Source organism: Eriocheir sinensis, chromosome 44 (assembly GCF_024679095.1).
Source record: "Eriocheir sinensis breed Jianghai 21 chromosome 44, ASM2467909v1, whole genome shotgun sequence".
NCBI classification, from domain to species: domain Eukaryota; kingdom Metazoa; phylum Arthropoda; class Malacostraca; order Decapoda; family Varunidae; genus Eriocheir; species Eriocheir sinensis.
Genome location: NC_066552.1, coordinates 6,373,893 through 6,396,623, shown reverse-complemented (window position 1 = coordinate 6,396,623; position 22,731 = coordinate 6,373,893). Strand labels below are relative to the sequence as shown.

The 22,731-nt window shown below is 39.9% G+C and overlaps 1 protein-coding gene across 33 annotated transcripts in view; it reads right to left on the bottom strand.

Moving 5' to 3' along the window:
* Positions 1–22,731, bottom strand: part of LOC126980361 (muscle calcium channel subunit alpha-1-like) — a 261,653-nt gene that overhangs the window by 173,492 nt on the left and 65,430 nt on the right. For 31 of the 33 annotated variants that reach the window (XM_050830186.1, XM_050830184.1, XM_050830154.1 and 28 more), the window contains one exon: positions 10,654–10,713. Coding sequence is in view for 31 of the 33 variants with exons in the window: in XM_050830154.1 (XP_050686111.1) it covers positions 10,654–10,713 (60 nt within the window). In the remaining 2 variants the exon portion in view is untranslated. Of the gene's footprint in view, positions 1–4,693; positions 4,860–10,653; positions 10,714–22,731 lie in introns of those variants that run through there. The other 2 variants (XM_050830181.1, XM_050830178.1) reach the window with 2 other exon arrangements.

Here is a 22,731-nt window from a genome sequence, read left to right as displayed (position 1 = left end):
AGAGGAAATGAAAGTTAAGGAAAAGGAACGAAGAGTTAGGAAAAAAAAGAAAATACGGAGATTATTAAGGTAGGAAAGGAATAAGAGGTACGAAGGGAGGGCTGTAAAAAAAATTGAGAGAAGTAAAAAAAATGAGGTAATGAAGATAAAAAAAAGTTAGTAAGGAAGAGAGGTAGAAAAAAAAGAAAAAAGAGAGGAAATGAAAGTTAAAGAAAAGGAACGTAGAGATAGGAAAAAGAAAATTAGGAGATTATTAAGGTAGGAAAGGAGGGCTGTAGAAGGATAGAGAAAAGCAAGAAAAGAATAAAATGAGGTAATGAAGATAAACAGCGAGTAAGGAAGAGAGATAGAAAAAAAAGAGAGGAAATGAAAGTTAAGGAAAAGGAACGTAGAGTTAGGAAAAAGAGAAAAATTAGGAGATTATTAAGGTAGGAATGAAATAAGAGGTAGGAAAGGAGGGCTGTGGGAAGGTAGATAAAAGTACAAAAAAAAACGAGGAAATGAAGATAAAAAGTTATTGAGGAAGAAAGGTAGAAAAAAAAGGAAAAGGAGCGTAGAGTTAGGAAAAAGAGGAAAATTAGGAGATTATTAATGAGGGAAGGAAAAAAAAAGGTAGGAAAGGAGAGAGCTGTAGGGAGATAGAGAAAAAAAATGAGGTAATGAAGATGAAAAGTGAGTAAAGAGGAGATAGAAAATAAGAAAGAAAAAAAAGAGATGAAATAAAGTTAAGGAAAAGGATATGAAGTTGACGATATTGATAGAAAAGTTTAAATCTGAATACACAAGCCAAACGATGTATAAATAAGTGAATAAACAAACAAATAAATAATAGTTGACTAGTGAGGCTGAATAAATAAACTGACCACATCCATCGGCGCGCGTGTTTGTGTGTTTGTTCGTTTGTTTGTTTGCGTGTTTGTTTGTGTGTTATCTGACTTTATGATTGCCGTTATTTCGATTTCGTTTTTTTTTAAGTAAATAATTATCGAAACACACACACACACACACACACACACACACACACACACACACACACACACACACACACACACACACGTTACATAATTACATTCTCTCTCTCTCTCTCTCTCTCTCTCTCTCTCTCTCTCTCTCTCTCTCTCTCTCTCTCTCTCTCTCTCTCTCTTCGCCCCATCACATCCATTCCTTTCCTCCCATATATCACCATTACAAACACACACACACACACACACACACATACACACACACACACCAGTTAGCTCAAGCCTCCTTCCTCGCTAACACCATCTGTCCATCCACTCTCTCTCCCTCCTCTCACCTTTCCTCTCCCATTCCTCCCTTCCTCTTTTTTCTCTCCCTCCCTCCCACCCTTCTTACGCAACCAGTTTCGGATTCCACCAAAATTAACTGCTCCAATAGTTAATCATTTTGACTTTTTCTATTTTTTCTGGGAATTAGGGAAAGTCTTCGGAGATTACCATGATTATTTAGTAATGGAGGAAGGGAGGGGGGAGAGGAAGGAGGGGATTTGTAGTGGGGAGATGTAGGGGAGGGAGGGGAAGGGAGAAAGGTAAATAGGTAGAAAAAAGAAAAATGCTGTTATGAAGTTTGGAATAAGGAGGAATTGGTTTACAGTGAAGGAAAGAAAGTGTTGGTAACTTGGTCTTTGTTTTGATATGTGGAGAAACTTATATTGAGGCGTAGATAGATAGACGGACAAAGACATATGAATGGATGGATACACAGACAGATGGATAGATTGATAGATAGATAGATAGATAGATAAATAGAGGGAAAGATAAACAGACAGATAGATTGATAAACTTAGATGAAGACAGGGATAGACAGAGGAAAAATGCAAGTGATATTAATGTATACAATCATCACTGTCACCACCACCATTATCATCATTCCAACAATCACATTCATCACCATCATATCAACACAGAGCAATAGTGATAGTCCCTGTAAAACTAACGACGTGGGTAATTATATAAAAGCCGAAGTAAATAGACGAAACAAATCAAAAGTTCTCATAATCACAAGTATTTATAACCGACCAGTGATGCTGCGAGGAGGAGATGAAAATGGAGGTGATGATACAGCCACGTTATGAGTCAGAGGAGTGATTATGAGTAAGAGGAAGTAATGAGTAAGAGGAGGAAGAGTCAAGAGTTACAGGAAGTCATGAGTGAGTCAGTGGAAGAGGAAGAATCATGAGTAAGAGGAGGAGGAGTCAAGAGTTACAGGAAGTCATGAGTGAGTGTCAGTGGAAGAGGAAGAATCATGCGTAAGAGGAGGAAGAGTCAAGAGTTACAGGAAGTCATGAGTGAGAGTCAGTGGAAGAGGAAGAATCATGAGTAAGAGGAGGAAGAGTCAAGAGTTAAAGGAAGAGTCATGAGTGAGAGTCAGTGGAAGAGGAAGAATCATGAGTAAGAGGAAGTAATGAGTAAGAGGAGGTATCATGAATAAAGTAAGTAAGAGAAAAAGGTGAATCGAAAGGTAGGTAGGAGAAGGTAAAAGAAGCGTGAAGAAAGAAAAATCCTGTAGGAGAAAGTCAACAGGATTATGCCCAGACCTAGAGGTAAAAAGTGTGAGACAAGTAGAAAAAATAATAGAAAGAAAGAGAAAAAAAATGTTCAAGAGAGAGTAGTAAAAAGTGTGTGAGACAAGTAGAAAAAATAATAGAAAGAAAGAGAAAAAAAATGTTCAAGAGAGAGTAGTAAAAAGTGTGTGAGACAAGTAGAAAAAATAATAGAAAGAAAGAGAAAAAAAATGTTCAAGAGAGAGTAGTAAAAAGTGTGTGAGACAAGTAGAAAAAATAATAGAAAGAAAGAGAAAAAAAATGTTCAAGAGAGAGTAAAGAAGTAAGAGAGTAGAGTTAAAGGGGAATCAAAAGGTAAGAGGAGGTAGAGAAGGTGGGAAATCCTGACATGAATGAAGAGGAAGAAAGTGTAAGAAAGAGAAAAATAAGACAATGTTAAGGAGGGCGAAAAAAAGTCATAAGCATCGTTGTTATATTACCGTACTCTCACATTGTATTTTCCGGCTTCTGACACTTAACCATTGCAAGAAGCCATCAGTAATTAACCATTTCAACGATAACTATACATAAATATTACCGTACTCTCCACATTGTATTTACCGGATTCTGACACAGCCATTGCAAGAAGCCATCAGTAATTAACCATTTCAACGATAACTATACATAAATCTAGTTATTGTAGTGGATGAGACAGATTTTAGGTCAGAAATTGGCAGATACAAAAGGCTGAGTACGACAATCTGGCACCGCTGGTCACGTAATTGACTGCTCTTTCGGCCGCCTCTTCGGATTCTTTACAGGAGCGGCGAGTAGCGGGCTTTTTTTATGGTTGTTTCCTTTTTTGTGTGTGCCCTTGTGCTGTCTTCTTTGATGTAAAAAAAAAAAAGAGTCAGAGTAAGAGTCAGAGGAAGAGTCAGTCATGAGTCAGAGGAATTTATGAGTAACAGGAAGAGTCATTAGTCAGAGGAAGTTTACTCTTGATAGTAGCAGATTCCTATACTTCGTTCCCTCCCGTACGAGCACGTTCCACAACGCCGAATCAGAATCAAACTAAGCAGGTCTATACAACCCATAAGGGCCAAGTATTTCCCGCGGCACGAGATAAAGGAATTTCCTGTACAGTTCCTAAAATTTATTACCCACTTATAGGAACACAAATTTCTTAACCTATAGGAACACCAAATCAATATACAACAAATCTTCTAAGTATTTTTTTTTTTAGGGGGGGGAATTTACAAAGACACAGCGTTGCAATGTGGTACTGGGCTTAAAAGACAAAAAAACAATCCATAAGGGCCAAGTATTTCCCGCGGCACAAGATAAAGGAATTTACTGTACAGTTCCTAAAAATTCTTAACCACATAAAGGAACACAAATTTCTTAACCTATAGTAACACCAAGCCATTATACAACAAATTTTCGTCGTAGTTTTTGTTTTTTGTGAATGTTTTGGGAGCTTACATAGACACAGCGTTGGAATGTCGTACTTTTTTTTACAGCAAAGGAGACAGTTCAAGGGCGTAAAAAAAAAGAAAACAATAATGAAAAAAAGGCCCGCTAGTTATGCTCCTGAAAGACAAAAAAACAATACCCGCGAGTTGGCAGCAGCATCGACCACAACCTTCCCTTAGGCCACATACTTATTATACTTATTGATATTTATGTACTATTCTCTTTTATATAATTTCCAGGCATATTTTACTATACTGAATTTCTAAGGACTATTTCCCTATCTAAAAAATCAAAGGCATATTTTCCTATCTAAAATTCCTATGCGTTTGTTCCTATATGAAATTCCTAGATCCATTTTTCCTATATTCAATTCACAACTATTCTTTTTATATTGAATTCTTGACCCGATTTTCCTATCTTAAATTCTTACTCACATTCCTATCGTAGATTCTTAGGCCTATTTCCCTATTCTAAATTTACTAAGCCTTTTTTGTCCAATCTTGAATTCCTAAGCATTATTTTCTTTTCTTAAATTCTTGATCTTTTATATCGCAAGTTTTTGGCCTATTTTCCTACTCTAAATTTCAAGGGCCATTCTCCTATCTTAACTTCTCACTCATTTCCATATCTGACTTTATTAGAACTGTTATACATATATTTAATTTTTAAGGCCTATTTCCCATGTTAAATTCTTAGGCCTATTTTTTCTAGGCTAACCTGTAGGCTGTGTAGTCATGGCGCCGGTGTCTTGAAGGGCAAGACAAGGGTTCGTCAGGAAAGCACCACCACCACCGTCACCATCGTCAGCACCACCACCGCGTCACCACCACCTTCACCACCGCCACCACCATCACCACCACCAAGACCGCGCACGCAACCACCCTTGACACAACCAACCATACACTGAAGGGTTCCCTGCTTTTCACACCCCCGCCCACGCCCCCCCCCCCCCCACACACATACACACACACACACACGTATACACAGGTGGGTGGGAGGGAGGAAGGGTAGAGGAAGGGACACGAAGGTAGAGAGGGATGGATGATAGGAAGGTAGGCAAGGGAGAGAGGAAGGGAGAGAGAGAGGGAGAGAAAGGGAGGGAGCGTGAGTGATGAGCGCCCAGGGAGAGGGAGGAAGGGAGGGTTAAGGAAGAGGGAAGGGATAAAAACAAAGATAAATGCGTGAGTAAAGGAAGGGGAAGAGGTAAAGAGGGAAGAGGTGGCTGGATAAATGTGATGAGATAAACATGGATGAAAGAGGAGGAGGAGGAGGAGGAGGAGGAGGAGGAGCAGGAGGAGCAGGAGGAGGAGGAGGAGGAGGAGCAGGAGGAGCAGGAGGAGCAGGAGGAGGAGGAGGAGGAGGAGGAGGAGGAGGAAAATGATGCAAACGAAGATGAAGAAAAAGAACAAGAAGAACAAGAAGAAGAGAAGAAGAAGAACAAGAAGAAGAAGAACAAGAAGAACAAGAGAAGAAGCAGAGAGAGAGAGAGAGAGAGAGAGAGAGAGAAAGGTCACGTGGAGTGCAAACTAAAATGACACTGTGACAAACTCTCTCTCTCTCTCTCCATCTTAAAGAAAGGTAGAGATAGTGAGAATCTATTAATAGCTCTTGTTTGGCGGGCACGAGGGAGGGGGGTGAGGGAGAGAGGGAGGAAGAGAGGGAGGGAGAGGAAGAGAGGCAGGGAGAGAGGAAGGGAGGGAAGGTAGGAAGGGAGGGAAGGTAGGAAAGAAGGTAAGAGGGAACGAAGGTCAGGTTAAGGGATAGTGACACGTGTAGGGAAGGAAATAAAAGTAGTCTTGAATAGGAAAAAAAGAGGGAAAAAAAAGAGGAGGTGAGAAGAAAAGAGTAAAGGATAGAAAGAGAGAAAAACGACAATAAAAGTAGAAATGAGTGAAAAAAAGGAAGGAACACAAGGAAGAGAAGGAAAGAAAAACAAAAAAGGGAAAACACAAAATGAATAAGTAAAGAACACGACAAGAAAAAGAAAAAAATGAGTGAAAAAAGAAGGAAAAGAAGGAAGAGAATAAAAGAAAGCAGAGGGAAAACACAAGTTAATGATAAAAGAAAATAAAACAATAAAAAAAGAATGAGTGGAAAAAGGAAGGAAAAGAAGAGAAGGAAAGAAAAACGAAAAACAAGGGAAAAAACAAAATGAATGATAAAAGAAAAGAAAACGACAAAAAAGAAATGAGTGGAAAAAAGGGAAGGAAAAGAAGGAAGAGAAGAAAAACGAAAAACAAAGATAAAACACAAAATGAATAAGTAAAGATAACGACAAATAAAGAAGAAATGAGTGGAAAAGAGGAAGAAAAGAAAGAAAAATGAACAAAAAGGGAAAACACAAAATGAATAAGAAAAGAAAACGATAAAAAGAAGAAATGGGTGGAAAAAAGGAAGGAAAAAAAGGAAGAGAAGGAAAGAAAAACGAAAAATAAAGGAGATAAAACAAAATGAATGTTATAAGAAAAGGAATGAAGGAAGAAAACGGAAAGGAAACGAGAAACTAAAATAAACGAGGGAAAATTATGTAATGAAAGAATGAAGATGAAAAAGGAAAAGAAACAAGAAAAGAGGAAAACGGGAGAAAAAGATTAAAAGAGCAGAAAAAAGAAAGGAAAAGAATGAAGATGAAAAAGGAAAATAAACAAGAAAAGAGGAAAAACGGGAGAAAAAGATTAATTGAGCAGAAAAAAGGAAGGGAAAGAATGAAGATGAAAAAGGAAAATAAACAAGAAAAGAGGAAAACGGGAGAAAAAGATTAAAAGAGCAGAAAAAAGAAAGGAAAAGAATGAAGATGAAAAAGGAAAATAAACAAGAAAAGAGGAAAGACGGAAGGAAAAGACTAAATGAGCAGAAAAAAGGAAGGAAAAGAATGAAGATGAAAAAGGAAAATAAACAAGAAAAGAGGAAAAACGGAAGAAAAGATTAAATGAGGAGAAAAAAAAAGGGAAAGAATGATGGTGAAAAAGGAATATAAACAAGAAAAGGGGAAAAAAGGAAGAAAAATATTAAATGAGTAGAAAAAAGTAAAGGGAAAAAATGAAGATGAAAAAAGGAAAAGAAACAAGAAAAGAGGAAAAACGGGAGAAAAATATTAAATGAGCAGAAAAAAAGGAAGGGAAAATATGAAGATGAAAAAGGAAAATAAACACGAAAAGAGGAAAAAAGGAAGAAAAAATTAAATGACTAGAAAAAAAGGAAGAATAAAATAAAGGTAAAAGTCAATTAAGGTAATGAGAGAAGGGGAGGTAACACGAAGATAAAGGTGGAGAGAAGCAGACGTGGAAGAAGAGAATAATTAAGCATGAAGAAGAAAAGGAAGCAAGGGCATAAAGGAGTGATGAAGGGAATATGAGAAAAATGATAATGATGACAGTGATGATAATGATGACAAAAAACGATGGAGATGATGATGATGAACAAGATGTAGAAGATGAGAAATGAAGGAATGAGACGATGGTGATGATGATGATGATGAACAAACAGTAAAAAGGTGAAGAAAGGAAGATGATGATGATGATGATGATGAGATGATGAAGGTGATGATGACGAGGGCGACGAGTATGGTAATGAGAATGAAGGGAAGGAGAGAGGAGAGAGAGAGAGAGAGAGAGAGAGAGAGAGAGAGAGAGAGAGAGAGAGAGAGAGAGAGAGAGAGAGAGAGAGAGAGAGAGAGAGAGAGAGTGAAGAGGAGCGCTTCATCAAAAGAGAGAAAGAGGAGAGAGAGAGAGAGAGAGAGGAGAAGGAGAGTAGGAGAGACCTCAGGAGGGAGAAGAAAAGGGGGACAACACGATGACAGCTTAGCACACACACACACACACACACACACACACACACACACACACACACACACACACACACACACACACACACACGTACATGAGCGTGTCACACATACATATATAAGGAAAAAGAGCTCAGAATTGCATGCACTTAACTAAATAATGAATGCATATTTTTCTGTCACCTCCAAACATGGTATAACTCACTCTCTCTCTCTGCATTCATTGGCTATTTACTTTCCATTACTTCTTTTTCCTTTTTTTGTTGTCTCTTTAAACTTTTCCCTCTAAATTTGCACTTCCTAACTATTTTACCTCCTCTCTCTCTCTCTCTCTCTCTGCAGTAACAGGTGAACAGAGAGTCGCGCACGTGAAATCAATAGCCCCTTCCCTCCCTTCTTTCCTCCCTTCCTCCCTCCCTCCCTCCCTATCTCCCATCTTCTCTCCACCTTCCCTTCTCCCTCTCTTCCTCTCTCTCACTCTTCCTTCCTACACGTCGCCAATCACACCGGTCACCTTTCTTTCCGTCTGTCTGTCTGTCTGTCTCCCTGTCTTTCTGTCTATCTTTAAAGGCCTATATTTCCTCCAGTTCCTCTCTCTCTCTCTCTCTCTCTCTCTCTCTCTCTCTCTCTCTCTCACTAAAGGGGAACATGAGAGACTTTCCTTGGAGATATGAGGGAGGGAGAGAGGGAGGGAGGGAGAGGAGGAATGGAGGGAGAGGAGTGAGAGAGGAAGAAAGGGAGGCATAAGAGGAGCAAGAGGCAAAGGGGAAAGGGAAAAAGAGTAACAAGGAAAAGAGAGAGAGAGAGAGAGAGAGAGAGAGAGAGAGAGAGAGAGAGAGAGAGAGAGAGAGAGAGAGAGAGAGAGAGAGAGAGAGAGAGAGAGAGAGAGAGAGAGAGAGAGAGAGAGAGAGAGAGAGAGAGAGAGAGAGAGAAATGAGAGGAAGGAGGAGAGATTTTCATAAAGTAGATGTCGTAACCTTCTCACAAGTTTACTTGAGAGAGAGAGAGAGAGAGAGAGAGAGAGAGAGAGAGAGAGAGAATGATATAAGAGCAATTTCCAATCATAAAAATTCCTATAGCATCTCTCTCTCTCTCTCTCTCTCTCTCACGACCCAAATCACTTTTCTTCCACTCAAAAAAAAGAAGAAAACGCAAAAATCAACATTATGCTCGTAAGACCCAACACACACACACACACACACACACACACACACACACACACACGTAAAGACTCTCGTTAAAACCACTAAAACGCACGGAATTGAAAAAGCCACCAAACCAGAGAAAACGTTTTAGTCATTAGGAGCATTATTTGGGAGACGCCGCCACCACCACCACCACCACTACCACTATCACCTCCACCACCACCACCATCACCACTACCACCACCACCACCACCACTACCACCACTCCATTGCACCTTTGTTATAAATCCTACCCTACCCTTGCTATTTTCCCTTTCTTTTCATCTATATATTTTTTCTTCATCACCACCAACCACCACCACCACTACCACCACCACCACCATTCCAGTGCACCTCCGTTATAGATCCTACCCTCCCATAGCTATTTTCCCTTTCTTTTCATCTATATACTTCTTTCATCACCACCACCACCACCAACAACAACAACAACACGTATATCACCATTACATCCCAGCACACCTCCATTTCAGTTTCAACCCACTCCCCTTTCTGTATCTCCTAGTCTCTTCACCTCCTTTTTTCAACCCCCAATACCAGCACCACCATCATCACCACCGCCACCACCACCACCAACACGTATACCACCATGACATCTCAGGGCACCTCCATTTCATTTTCAATCCACTCCCCTTTCTGTATCTCCTAGTCTTTTCACCTCCTTTTTTCAACCCCCACAATCATCACCGCCACCACCACTTACATCACCACCACAACACACTTCACCACCACTTTGGTTACTCTCCTCCCCTCTCTCCCTTTTCTCTAATTGCTTTTTTTTTTACTTATTATTTTCAACCTCATTACCAACCCCATCAATACCTATAGTTTCTACTCTCCTCCCCTTATTTCACTTTCTCTTTCCCCTTTTTTTCCCCTCGTTTCTTTCCCCTTTTCCGACTCACTTTTTTCCCTCTCTCCGTATGTCACCGTTTCTTAATTTTACTTTCTCTCCCTCTTAGCTTCTCTCTCTCAGCCTCACCACGACCACCTCCTCCATCACCACCACCATTACCAGCACCAATGTTTATGTCCTCTCCCTCATCACCTCTCCCTCCACAGCCTCCACCACCGGCACTTCTGTCACCAAAACCACTACCATCACGACCTCTACCACAACCAATATTACCCTCACCACCATCACCTAAACACTAATTACTGAGACTGACTACCACCACCATTAACAGGGCCATTACGACAACCATCATTAAGAACCACCGAAAAGAACTATATGCTCAGTAGCCGTAGTAGCAATTGGATTTCTTTTAGCAATAACCCAATTAACAGCAACACAAAAGTTACGACAAACCAATTAGGAAGAGTAGCTGCAAAGATCATTAGCGACAACAACAAGATATGAGAAGAAACACTGCAACTAAAGCCAAAACAAACATCATCATCAGAAACATCACAAACACAGCAACACGTCTCCAATGCACCAAAACAAACACCCAATTACAAAAACATAAACATCCATTCACATCAAAAAGTTAATCCACACACAACATAATCACATTCACTACAACAAAACGGTCGAAGAAGAAAAGACAAACACACACAGATAGATAATTACTGACCACAAAAAGAACCTCACAAAATCCTCACGTACAGTAACACAAAATGATCGAAAATATCACAAACAAAAACACACACGTCCAAGGAGTCTCAGCCACCGCAGAAGCAACACTTACCTTCACATAGGCCGTGGGCTATTGAATACGGGCCATAGTTGATTGCGTCCTGTGCTTTTTCTGCAACGGAACGGAGAAGAGGAAGCGTTAAAACAACAGAATAAACAGAAAAACAGCAGATTAAAAAAAAAAACAGCCGAGGTCTACCCGCTATTTCATTTACATATTAATTTAGTTTTATGATATTTTCTTTTATTATTTTTTTTGTGTGTTACGACGATCAATTTTGTTTTTGTATAACTGTAACTAAACAAAAATATAAAGAGGAGAAAAAGAGACCCGTTCAACTTTTAACTCTCCTTCCTTCCTTTCTTGCTTTTCCTTTCTTTTTCTTCCTTTCTGACCCACCAAAAAAGGCAGAGAAGAAAAAAAACTAATACAGAAGTAGTTCATTTCGTGTGTGTGTGTGTGTGTGTGTGTGTGTGTGTGTGTGTGTGTGTGTGTATAAAAGAAACCTGCACAATACCGGATCCACAGTGCTATTACTACCCACAGAGAGCTTATAGAAAGAGGGACAATTTGCAGTCGAACATCATGTACTTAGAAGAGGGTAAATTGGTGTCGTTGGGACCCCTCAGAGTACTCACGGCCTTTGACTTAAATCGATAGATGATAGACTCTCTCTCTCTCTCTCTCTCTCTCTCTCTCTCTTATCGTCCCTCTACATGCCTCTTCAACTCTCAGTCCCCTTCTACCCTATCTACATTTATATATTTGGTTTATTTGATTGACGGACCCTATTATCCTCATCCTCCTCCTCCTCCTCCTCCTCCTCCTCCTCCTCCTCCTCCTCCTCCTCCTTCTCCTCCTCCTACTCCTCTTCTTCTTTTCCTTCTTCTTCATCATCATCATCATCATCCTGTCATTTCCCATCCTCTTCCACTTCCTCTTCTCCACTTTCTCCTTACGATGCATATAATTGATTAAAGTGATGGATAGCTCTCTCGCCCTTCCCTCTCCCTTCTCCCTCTCTCCCCTTCCTCTCCCTTTCCCGACCCTTAACGCTCCCAGAGTCATGTATTTGGTTAACTTGATGGATGAAATTCTTCCCATCCTCCTCCTCCTCTTCCTCCTCCTTCTCCTCCTCCATTCCTAATTTCCACCTTCCTGTAGTCCTCCTCCTCTTCTTCCCTCTCCTACGTTTCCCCTCCTTCTGTCTCTCCTGCTCCTCCTCCTTCTTCTGTTCCTCCTACTCTTCCGTCATTCCTGATTTCCGCTTTCCTGTAGTCCTTCTCCTCTTCTTCCGTCTCCTACGCTTCTCCTCCTTCTCTCTCTCCTCCTCCTTCTTCTGTTCCTCCTACTCTTCCTTCATTCCAGATTTCCGTTTTCCTGTTGTCCTCCTCCTCCGTCTTCCTGTCTTCCTGTTCTTCTCTTTCGCCTCCCCTCCTTCTCCCTCTCCTGCTCCTCCTCCTTCTTCTGTTCCTCCTTCTCTTCCTTCATTCCAGATTTCCGTTTTCCTGTTGTCCTCCTCCTCATGTCTTCCTCTTCTCCTCCTCCTCCTCCTCCTTCTACGCGTCTCCTCTTCTCTAACCTTCATCACCTTCGCCTCCCACCGTATAAATTATGCAAGCGGCTAAGTTAATGGTTAAATCCTTCCCGCTCACTCTGGCTCCCATCTCCCGCGATCCCCATGCCTCTCACCTCTTAAGATAATGATAAATAATAGGCAAACTTGAGACGTAATTCGCTATCTCCCTCGCTTCACGCCTCCACCTGCTCCTCTGCTAAACGCCCCAGTAGTTAATGTTCATGCTCGACCTGTCTGGAATCCAACGCCTCCGAGGACTTGGCGGCGGGAGTTTCGGGGTGCCTTGCCGGGTGTGGGTCTGGAGCACCGATGCCAGATTATCGTACTCATCGCATTGAATTTCGTAGTTTTGGACCGATAACTATGGCAACAAGAAAAAAAAGAGCATCAATAAATAACAGCTTTAACGCTAACTTTAATTTTCTATCGTTATTTGTGCAGGTATGAGAGTTTGAGGCTTAAAAATGATAAATACATTGTGGTGAATACGATAATCTGGCAACGCTGGTCTGGAGGTGCTGGGGTGGGGCGCTGGGAGGCTCGCTGAGATCTTGTGTGTGTGTCTCCCGGGACGACCACCAAGATTACCGTCCTGATGATTGGCGTTTGGACAGGCCGTGAGTGTTGGGAAGAGTGGGAGACGCTTCCTACATCCAACTCCCTTTCATCTAGTATCCAACTCCTTTTCACCAAGCATCCAACTCCATTTGTATGGATTCAAGGAGGAGATATAGAGGTGTGAATGTGCTCTTGTTGCTTCAATCTTCAACGCCCATATGAACTAACAATATTGAAACTCATCCCTTTCCGTGTCATAAAAAGTGAAGAGACGCAGCCAGCATCCAGCTCCCTTTGTTTCATGGATGAGGTATAGAGGTGTGGATGCGTCTTTGCCTTTGGTTAGGTTAGGTTAGGTTAGGTTAGGTTTAGTTCAGTTTACGTTAGGTTAGGTCAGCTTAGGTCAGGTTATCTTTGGACAATAATAAGAGCAATAATAATAATAATAATAATAATAATAATAATAATAATAATAATAATAATAATAATAATAATAATAATAATAATAACGATAATAACAATAATAATACACACGATAATGGCACTGAAGGGATAGCAAATAATTTACAGGTGGATCAAGGTGTTTAATTAATTCACATCATTGAGACTCATCCATCTAAAAAGTGAAGGCGGCGCATCCAACTCTCTTCTTGTGGGTTCAAGGGTGTCGGTTCGCCTGTTGCATCGCTTTTCAACAGCTGCAAGGATTGAGCAACGCTGACTCATCTACGTTCTGAGTGTTATCCATTGCCTGTGTGTGGAGTCGGGAGGTAGGTGGGTGTGGGTCGGGAGGTAGGTGGGTGTGGGTGGGGAGGTAGGTGGGTGTGGGTGGGGAGGTAGGTGGGTGTGGGTGGGGGGTGTTGGAGGGCCCGTGTTACAGCCCTCTTCAACACTTGCCTAAACTGGGTAATATGGACTCACCAGCTATTACGTGATATGACCCCTCTAACATATGTCATTGAGGAGCATCTGCCGGCTACGTCAGGGTCAGTGAACTCTCTGCTACTGTCCACCGTACTAGTGCAAGAGTGAACTATTTTTCATTCCTTTCACTGGATTCTTTTTTTACAGTAAAGAAAGTAGTTTAGAGGCAAAAAATATATTGCGGGAAAAAAAAGCCCGCTAATCACTGCCCCTATAAAAGAGAAGAGATGAGTATATATATATATATATATATATATATATATATATATATATATATATATATATATATATATATATATATATATATATATATATATATATATATATATATATATATATATATATATATATATATATATATATATATATATATATATATATATATATATATATATATATATATATATATATATATATATATATAGATATATATATATATGGAACAGTTTTCTTTCTGGTGTGTTTCCTCCTTCCTTATGACTGATACACTTACCCGAGGAGAGCATCGAACCACCTATGGAATTAAAGTTGACCATTCTTCGGCATCTACCTTTATGTACGTGAGCATCATTCCGTGAGGACTTACTTTGCCTTTTCAAATAAACATAGAAGAAGAAGAAGAAGAAGAAGAAGAAGAAGAAGAAGAAGAAGAAGAAGAAGAAGAAGACGAAGACGAACCAAAACAAGGGGACGAACACGAACACAAACACGAAAATAAAGACGAATTAAGACGAAGAAGAGGAACAAGAAGAACGAGAACAAGAATAACAAGAATAACGAGACGACGAAAACGACAAAGAAGAAAAAGAACAAGAATAACAAGAACAAGACGAAAACGAAGACGAAGAACAAAAACAAGAAGAACAAGAACAAGAAAACAAGAACAAGACGAAAACGAAGACGAAGAACAAGAACAAGAACAAGACGACAAAAACGAAGACGAAGAAGAAAAAGAACAAGAAGAAGAACAAAACGAAAACGAAGAAGAAAAAGAACAAGAAGAACAAGAACAAGACGAAAACGAAGACCAAGAAGAACAAGAACAAGAAGAACAAGAACAAGACGACAAAAACGAACACGAAGAAGAAGAGGAACAAAAACAGAAGAGCTCGAGGAGAGGCGAGGACAAGGTAGCTGACAATGATTAACGAACGTCTATTACCCGGCTGGAAGGAATCGCGCGGCTCCTCCATCTAGCACAAAGCAGGCGCCTAATGAGTGCCGCTAACGGAGAGAGAGGAACGTTCAACAGTCCATTAAGGGAATTAAATAATGTGACACTCGATTGATCAACAGGAGGAATATGTATCTTTAAGGCTTAGGTGAGGGTTTTAGTAGTAGTAGTAGTAGAAAGAGGAGGAGCAAGAATAGGAGTAGAAGGAGGAAAAGTAGGAAATGTAGTAGAGATGAAGTAGTAGTCATAAAGGTAGTGGTGATAATAATAATAAAAATAACACAGGAAGAGGAAGAGGAAGAGGAGGAGGAGGAGGAGGAGGAAAAGTAGAAAATGTAGTAGTAGTAGCAGTAGTATTATATATGAAGTAGTAATGGTAGAGATAGTGCTGATAATAATAATAGTAATAATAATTGGTCAGGTTAGGTTAGGTTAGGTTATGTTTAGTTTAGGTTTAGGTTAGGTTAGGTATGGTTAGGTTTAGTTTAGGTTTAGGTTAGGTTAAGTTATGTTTAGTTCAGGTTTAGGTTAGGTTAGGTTAGGTTAGGTTAGGTTAGGTTAGGTTAGGTTAGTTTTTGGGAGGTTAATAATAAGAGCAATAATAATAATAATAATAATAATAATAATAATAATAATAATAATAATAATAATAATAATAATAATAATAATACACACGATAACGGCAATGAAGGGATAGCAAATAATTTACAGGTGGATCAAGGTGTTTAATTAATGCACACACTTAACACTTAAAGGTGAGAAGCAGGTAGCCACTGTTATGTGAGAGAGAGAGAGAGAGAGAGAGAGAGAGAGAGAGAGAGAGAGAGAGAGAGAGAGAGAGAGAGAGAGAGAGAGAGAGAGAGAGAGAGAGAGAGAGAGAGAGAGAGAGAGAGAGAGAGAGAGAGAGAGAGAGAGAGAGAGACCTTGCAACACCCAATTAATGCAACACAATCAGGTTTCTTCGGGGAGGGAGGGAGGGGGAGGGGAAGGGGGGGAGGGGAAGGGGGGGGGGGAGGAGAGGAGAGAGAGAGAGAGACGGAGGAAGGGAGGAGAGGGAGGAAGGAGAGTGAGAGAAGGAAAAAGGAAAAAGACGGAAAAGGCTTACAGTATTTCCTGCACGTTATTTTAAGGCTGACAGAAAATAGATAGATAGATAGATAGACACATAGGTAGAAAGATAGATAGATAGATAGATAGACACAGATAGGTAGATAGACTGATAGATGAAAAGATAAATTAACAGATGGATAGATGGATAAAAGTACATAGCTAAAAAAATACATAAATAGATGGGCAGAGATGCAAAGATAGATACAGATAGATAGATAGATAGATCGATAGATACAGATAGATAAAGACAGAGAGACAAATATAAGACATAAACACATAAATTCCACATGAACTTTGAAAATAATCATGTTTAAATTATTCAAACATTTCATTAGTAATATACCTTGCCACACACAAACACACTTACATGCATGCATACATACATACATACATACATACATACATACATACACAAACACGCACATGAAGGTATAAACGTAACGTGTAAACAAAAGGGGAGAAAAATATACGAGTATGTTTCAAGTATTTTTAGTTTCTCTTTTTCCTTTGTCCTGATTTCACGATGTCACCTCCTCCTCCTCCTCCTCCTCCTCCTCCTCCTCCTCCCAGGGCCTTACACCGGGATACGAAAAATAAATGACACAAACACACAAGCAAACAAGGGCACACACACAAAAAAAGAGAGAGAAAGGGGAGGAATGAGAAGCTTGAGGAGACGACGAAGAAGGAAGAGGAGTGAGTAAGATAAAGGAGGAGGAGGAGGAGAACGAATGAGTGAGAGAAAAAAGGAAGAAAAGAATGTATGAGACGGAGCAGTAAAGAGCACAGTAAAGGAAAAGAGAAGATGAAAGAAGTGGAGAGGAAGGGAAGGTAAAGAAGAGAAGAGAAGAGAAGAGAAGAGAAGAGATGAGAAGAGGAGAGGAAAGAAAAAAGAAGGGTGACGACATAGAAAAGAGGATTAATAAGAAGATGAGCAGAAGAAGAAGAAGAAGAAGAAGAAGACAAAGAAGAAGATGAGCAAAGACAACGACAACAACAACAACAATAAACGAAAAAGAAAAGACAAGGAAAAGAAGCAGAGGAGGAGGAAGAGGAAACAGGTATCACGAAACAAGTAAGAAAAAAAAATCATAACAAGACAAGGAAAACTTAGGAAGGAAAGGAGTGAAAAAATGGAGGCGTGATAAAAATGTGTAGATAAAACCAGATGACAAGAACAAAACGAAGCAGAATAATGAAGAAATGAAACAAAATGTAGAGAAAAAGCAGATAAAAAAGAGGAGCAAACAAAAAACTGGAAAGGAAAAAAAGACAAAAAAACGAAAAGGAAAAGACAAATAAAAAATGAGGATAAGACGAAAGGAAAACAAAAATAAAAAGCTAAAAAAAAGGAAACAAAGAGAAAAGAAAACCGGGCGAGAAAAAGAAGACAAGAAAACAAAAGTAGACAGAGGAAAACGATAACAAGGAAAAAACCAAAAAAAGAAAGAAGAAAAACGAAAAGGAGAAAATAAAACAAGAAAATGAAGAAGAAACGAAGAAATACGGGCAAGGAAATAAGACAAAAAAAACAAAAGTAAACAAAAAAAACGAAAACAAGGAAAAAATAAATAAGAGAAAGAAGAAAAACGAAAAAGATTAAATAAAACAAGAAAATGAAGAAGAAACGAAGAAATACGGGCGAGGAAATAAGACAAGACAGGACAAAGTAGACATACGGAAAACGAAAAAAAGTAAAAAAAAAAAAAAAGGGAAAAAATACACATATACGTTGCCTGCTGCTGACCCAAGCCACGTGACCCCTTGGCAGGCCGCCTACAGGTGCATTTTGACCTCAATGACACAGGTAAAAAAGGGCCATAATCCCCTCACCAGACTGGCCGGCCTTGGAGACAGAGGGACACAAGCGCCATTCTCGCCCTTGTGCCCCCAGCTCGTAAGGGTGATTTTCCTTTGGGCCTTTCGCTTCTTATTAGATTCTTATTTACGCTGCGGTGTAGGGACGATTTTTGCATCAAAGGAAAAGTCTGGCGGTAATTTTTACGGTGAAAATATTATGTTGTTGCGGTGGTGTGGTGTGGTGTGGTGTGGTGGTGGTTGTAGTGTTGGAAGTAGTAGTAGTAGTAGTAGTAGTAGTAGTAGTAGTAGTAGTAGTAAACAAAAACAAAAAAAAGATGAAAACAAGAATGAGGATAAAAAAAAAGAAAAAGAACAAGAGGAAGATGATGATAAAGATGATGAAGAAGAGTGGTAGAAATAGTAGTAGTAGTAGTAGTAGTAGTAGTAGTAGTAGTAGTAGCTGTAGTAGTAGTAGTAGTAGTAGTAGTGGAAACAGCAGCATAAGCAACAGTATCATCATCAATAGCAATAGTAGTATGTATAGCAGTATTAAAAATAGAAGCAAAATTACCAATAACAACAACAACAACAACAATAAGGCAGGTAATGAGGTTTCCAATTCCACATCTACCTTTAATTATCGAGGTATACAAATGTCGTAGAAACCCTTTAAACGTAGCCAATTCTTCCCCTTCTCTCCGTTTTCTATAGAGTGGTGTCACGTGACTCCTCCAGTGCCAGGAAAGGGGAGAGGGAGGGAGGGAGGGAAAGAAGAAGGGAAAGGGAAGGAGGGAGGGAAAGAAGAAGGGAAAGGGAGGGAGGGAGATAAGAATGAAGGAAACTGGGTTATATCAAATGAGTGGGATAAGAGGAATAAGGAGGAGGAGGAGGAGGAGGAGGAGGAGGAGGTGGGGAAAGCAAGGAGGAATGGAAGAGATAGGAGTTATTTTCGTCTCTCTCTCTCTCTCTCTCTCTCTCTCTCTCTCTGCAATTTTTTTTCCTTTTTTTTATAATTTTCGTACATTTTTTCTTCTCTTCATATATTCTTCTATGCCGATATTTTCCTTCTCTGTAGTTTTCTTCCCCCGATAATTATAGTATTTTTTCCGATGTAATATTTTCTTTCCGATGTTTTTCTCTTTTTCTCATTGTACATAGATTTCTTCATTTAATATCACTCCTTTCTCCCCCGATATCATTTTTCTTTACTTTCCGATAATTCCTTTCCGATATTTTCTTCCCTATATTTCCTTCCCGATATTTTCTTCCCGATATTTCCTTTCCGAAATTTCCTTTCCTATATTTTCTTCCCAATATTTCCTTCCCGATATTTCCTTATCACCCGATATTATCTCCCTTTCGACACGTTTTTTTCATACTCTTTCCTGCCCCTCGATGCCTTTTTTTTTCTCTCTCGCTTTTTCTCTCTCTCCTGATATTTCCTTTTCGATATTTTCTTCCGATATTTTTTTGTCATCCGATATTTTCTCCCGATATCTTCTTGTCACCCGATATTATCTCTCTTTCGACACGTTTTTTTCATACTCTTTCTTGCCCGCCGATGCCTTTTTTTTCTCACTCACTTTTTCTCTCTCCGATATTTCCTTTCCGATACTTTCCCCCGGTATTTTCTTGTCACCCGATATTTTTTCCCTTTCGACACCCTTTTTTCCCACTCTTTCCTGCCTCCCGATGCCTCTTTTTCCCCCTCTGGCTTTTTTCTCTCTCCGATATTTTCTTCCGATATTTTCTTCCAATATTTTCTTGTCATCCGATATTTTTTCCCTTTTGACACCTTTTTTCCCACTCTTTCCTGCCTCCCGATGCCACCTTTCTTTTTCTCTCTATCTCCCAGTAATCGGATCAGCTCCCTCAGAACAGATATTTCCCTTAAAAACCGATAAGACCTTGGACGTGAATCTGCGCTCTCTCTCTCTCTCTCTCTCTCTCTCTCTCTCTCTCTCGGGCACAGGTGTAGTTTTCAGAAAAGTCTCTCTCAAAATTACTCTTTAATATTCAAGTAAAAAATTAAAAAAAATACATTATCACACCTTTTTTTTCGCGTGTCCAATTATCCGCCAATATATTCTCCTTACTAACGAGCAGAGTGTCGATCAAAGGAGCTTCATTACCAATAACTCATCATCATTAGACGTTATAGACTCCGCGTTCTTACTTCCCAGTCAGTTTTATCATCATTACTATTTTTACCATTATCATCAGTGACATTTTGTACTTTCATCTCCAGCTTCCCCTTCAGGATTATCAGTTTCCTCTGCGATATGGGGTAGGTGGTGGTGGTGGTGGTGGTGGTAATGGTGGTGGTGGTGGTGAAGGTTGTGTTGTGGTGGTGTTAATCTGGCGCTCTACTGGCATTGCATATCTCTCTCTCTCTCTCTCTCTCTCTCTCTCTCTCTCTCTGCAAGGCTTTATTTGATCTCTCATTCTCTTTCTATTCTCAATTAATCATCTTTCCAAAACCCGAAATTGACCTCTCTTTTGACCTGTTGTTCTTTTTTTCCTTCGGTCTGAGCAGCGTCAGGCGGGGTTTTGTTTTTGTTTTGTTTTGTTTTTTGCCCCTCAGCTGCTTCTATTAGTATAGGAAAACGTTCTATTCACTCTTATGCCAATGACTTCACTCTGCATTACTCCATATCTGAAGACTGAAGACCCTCACACCATGAATTATACACCTCAAGGCAGGATACTACGGCACGCTTAACTTCTGACCTTGCTCTTGTTTCTGAAAGGGGACATAAGAAACCTGGTGTCCTTCATTACCTCAAAAAACTCCTATTAAAGTCAAATATATCGAAGGTTTCAGAATAATAACTTTTTATTCAAGGTTTTCTCGGAGCTCCTGCACTTTCATCGGCAACTCAAAACTTTACACAATATTTCAATCAGTTTAATGGAATTTTTACCTACACCACCTCGGGCATATCAAACTTTCCATCACATCTCGATCATTTTTCAGCCAATTCCGTCCATCTATTTCCCGCTGTGTTTCTGGAGCATTATATTTCCATTGTATTTTGGAATTCTCTGAAGGCCTCCGAAATTTTATCTGCGTTTCGGTCTATTTTCCATATTATTTATTCGGTAAACGACTCCAGTTTTACGCCTGAGAAAAATGGCCCGGGCGTCTTTGTGGAAACTCGCGGATGGAGAAAGAGGCGGATGACGGGAGATTCCAAAAGAAAAAAAAAACTACACATAAATAGGAATACGCAGATACAGACAGATGGAAGAAGACAGATAGACAGAAAGTAAGACAAAGAGATAAATGGATAAGATAATACAGATAGAAGTAGGAAGATAGACATGTATAGATAGATAGATAGATAGATAGATAGATACATACATAAAAGTTAGATATATAAATGGACAGAAAGACAGATAACGAGGTAAATGCAAGGAGTGACGACTTACTGACTCTTTTCTTTTAATAATGATGAAACACCTGACAATCAATGTGTGTGTGTGTGTGTGTGTGTGTGTGTGTGTGGAGAGAGAGAGAGAGAGAGAGAGAGAGAGAGAGAGAGAGAGAGAGAGAGAGAGAGAGAGAGAGAGAGAGAGAGAGAGAGAGAGAGAGAGAGAGAGAGAGAGAGAGAGAGAGAGAGAGAGAGAGAGAGAGAGAGATCACTAGCGGCTGAAGTTAAAGGTGTAAGAGAGAGAGAGAGAGAGAGAGAGAGAGAGAGAGAGAGAGAGAGAGAGAGAGAGAGAGAGAGAGAGAGAGATGCAATGCCAGTAGAACGCCAGATCAACACCACAACAACACAATCTTCACCACAACCACCACCATTACCACCTACCACCACCACCACCACCACAACCACCTACCCCAACTCTTCCCTACAACAACTAACACGGCTAAACCACCACCATTATCACAGCCAGGCCAGAAAAATTAACGAGTATTACCAACTAACGTGGAATACCCCTAGTGTGTGTGTGTGTGTGTGTGTGTGTGTGTGTGTGTGTGTGTGTGTGTGTGTGTGTGTGTGTGTGTGTGTGTGTGTGTATCAAGAATGAGAAAAAAAAGAGTGAAAAGGTCGGTAGGGTCATTACTTTATTCTGGCAAGACTGATAAGTGTACCTCTGACATTAGATCCCTCTTCCATCTATTATTTCCTATCGTGGTTGAGGATAAACTTTGAAGGCTGATAAATTAATGGGCAGACATGAGATAAAGAATAGATTGAGGGAGGAGTCGTAATGGAGAGCTTCAATATATAATGTGGTGGTGGTGATGGTGATGAATTGGTGTTGGTGGTGGTTATGGTTGATGATGTAGTGGTAGTGGTAGTGGTGGTGTTAATAGCGGTGGTGATAGTGGTGATAGTGGTGGTGGTGGTAGTGGTGGTGGTGGTAGTGGTGGTGGTGGAGGTGCAGTACAGTTCTCGTCAGTATCATCACCTTTACTGCGCCTCTCTCTCTCTCTCTCTCTCTCTCTCTCTCTCTCGTCCCCCAACTCCCCACCGCTACGCCAAACACATTTTAACGTATACTCTGATCGGAAAACAAACACACGGCAAACAAACACACAAACAGATAGACAAACAAAGACAAACAAAAAGAAAAACAACCTCAAGCAAACAAGAAACACAAAATGAACACAAAAAACAGTAAAAACACAGAAAAAACACCAAAATATATCGAGAGAGAGAGAGAGAGAGAGAGAGAGAGAGAGAGAGAGAGAGAGAGAGAGAGAGAGAGAGAGAGAGAGAGAGAGAGAGAGAGAGAGAGAGAGAGAGAGAGAGAGAGAGAGAGAGAGAGAGAGAGAGAGAGAGAGAGAGAATCAATGCCCATCAATATACCGTTTCCTGCACACAATACCACACCAGAAGTTAGGTAAGGAAGAAAAAAAAGAAAATGAGAAAAAATGAAGCAAGTTATAAAGGAAAAAAAAATATCAATACATTAGTCCCAATCTTCCCTTTCATAACGAGATGTATTCACTCTTATTGGTTCTTTCTCCTCC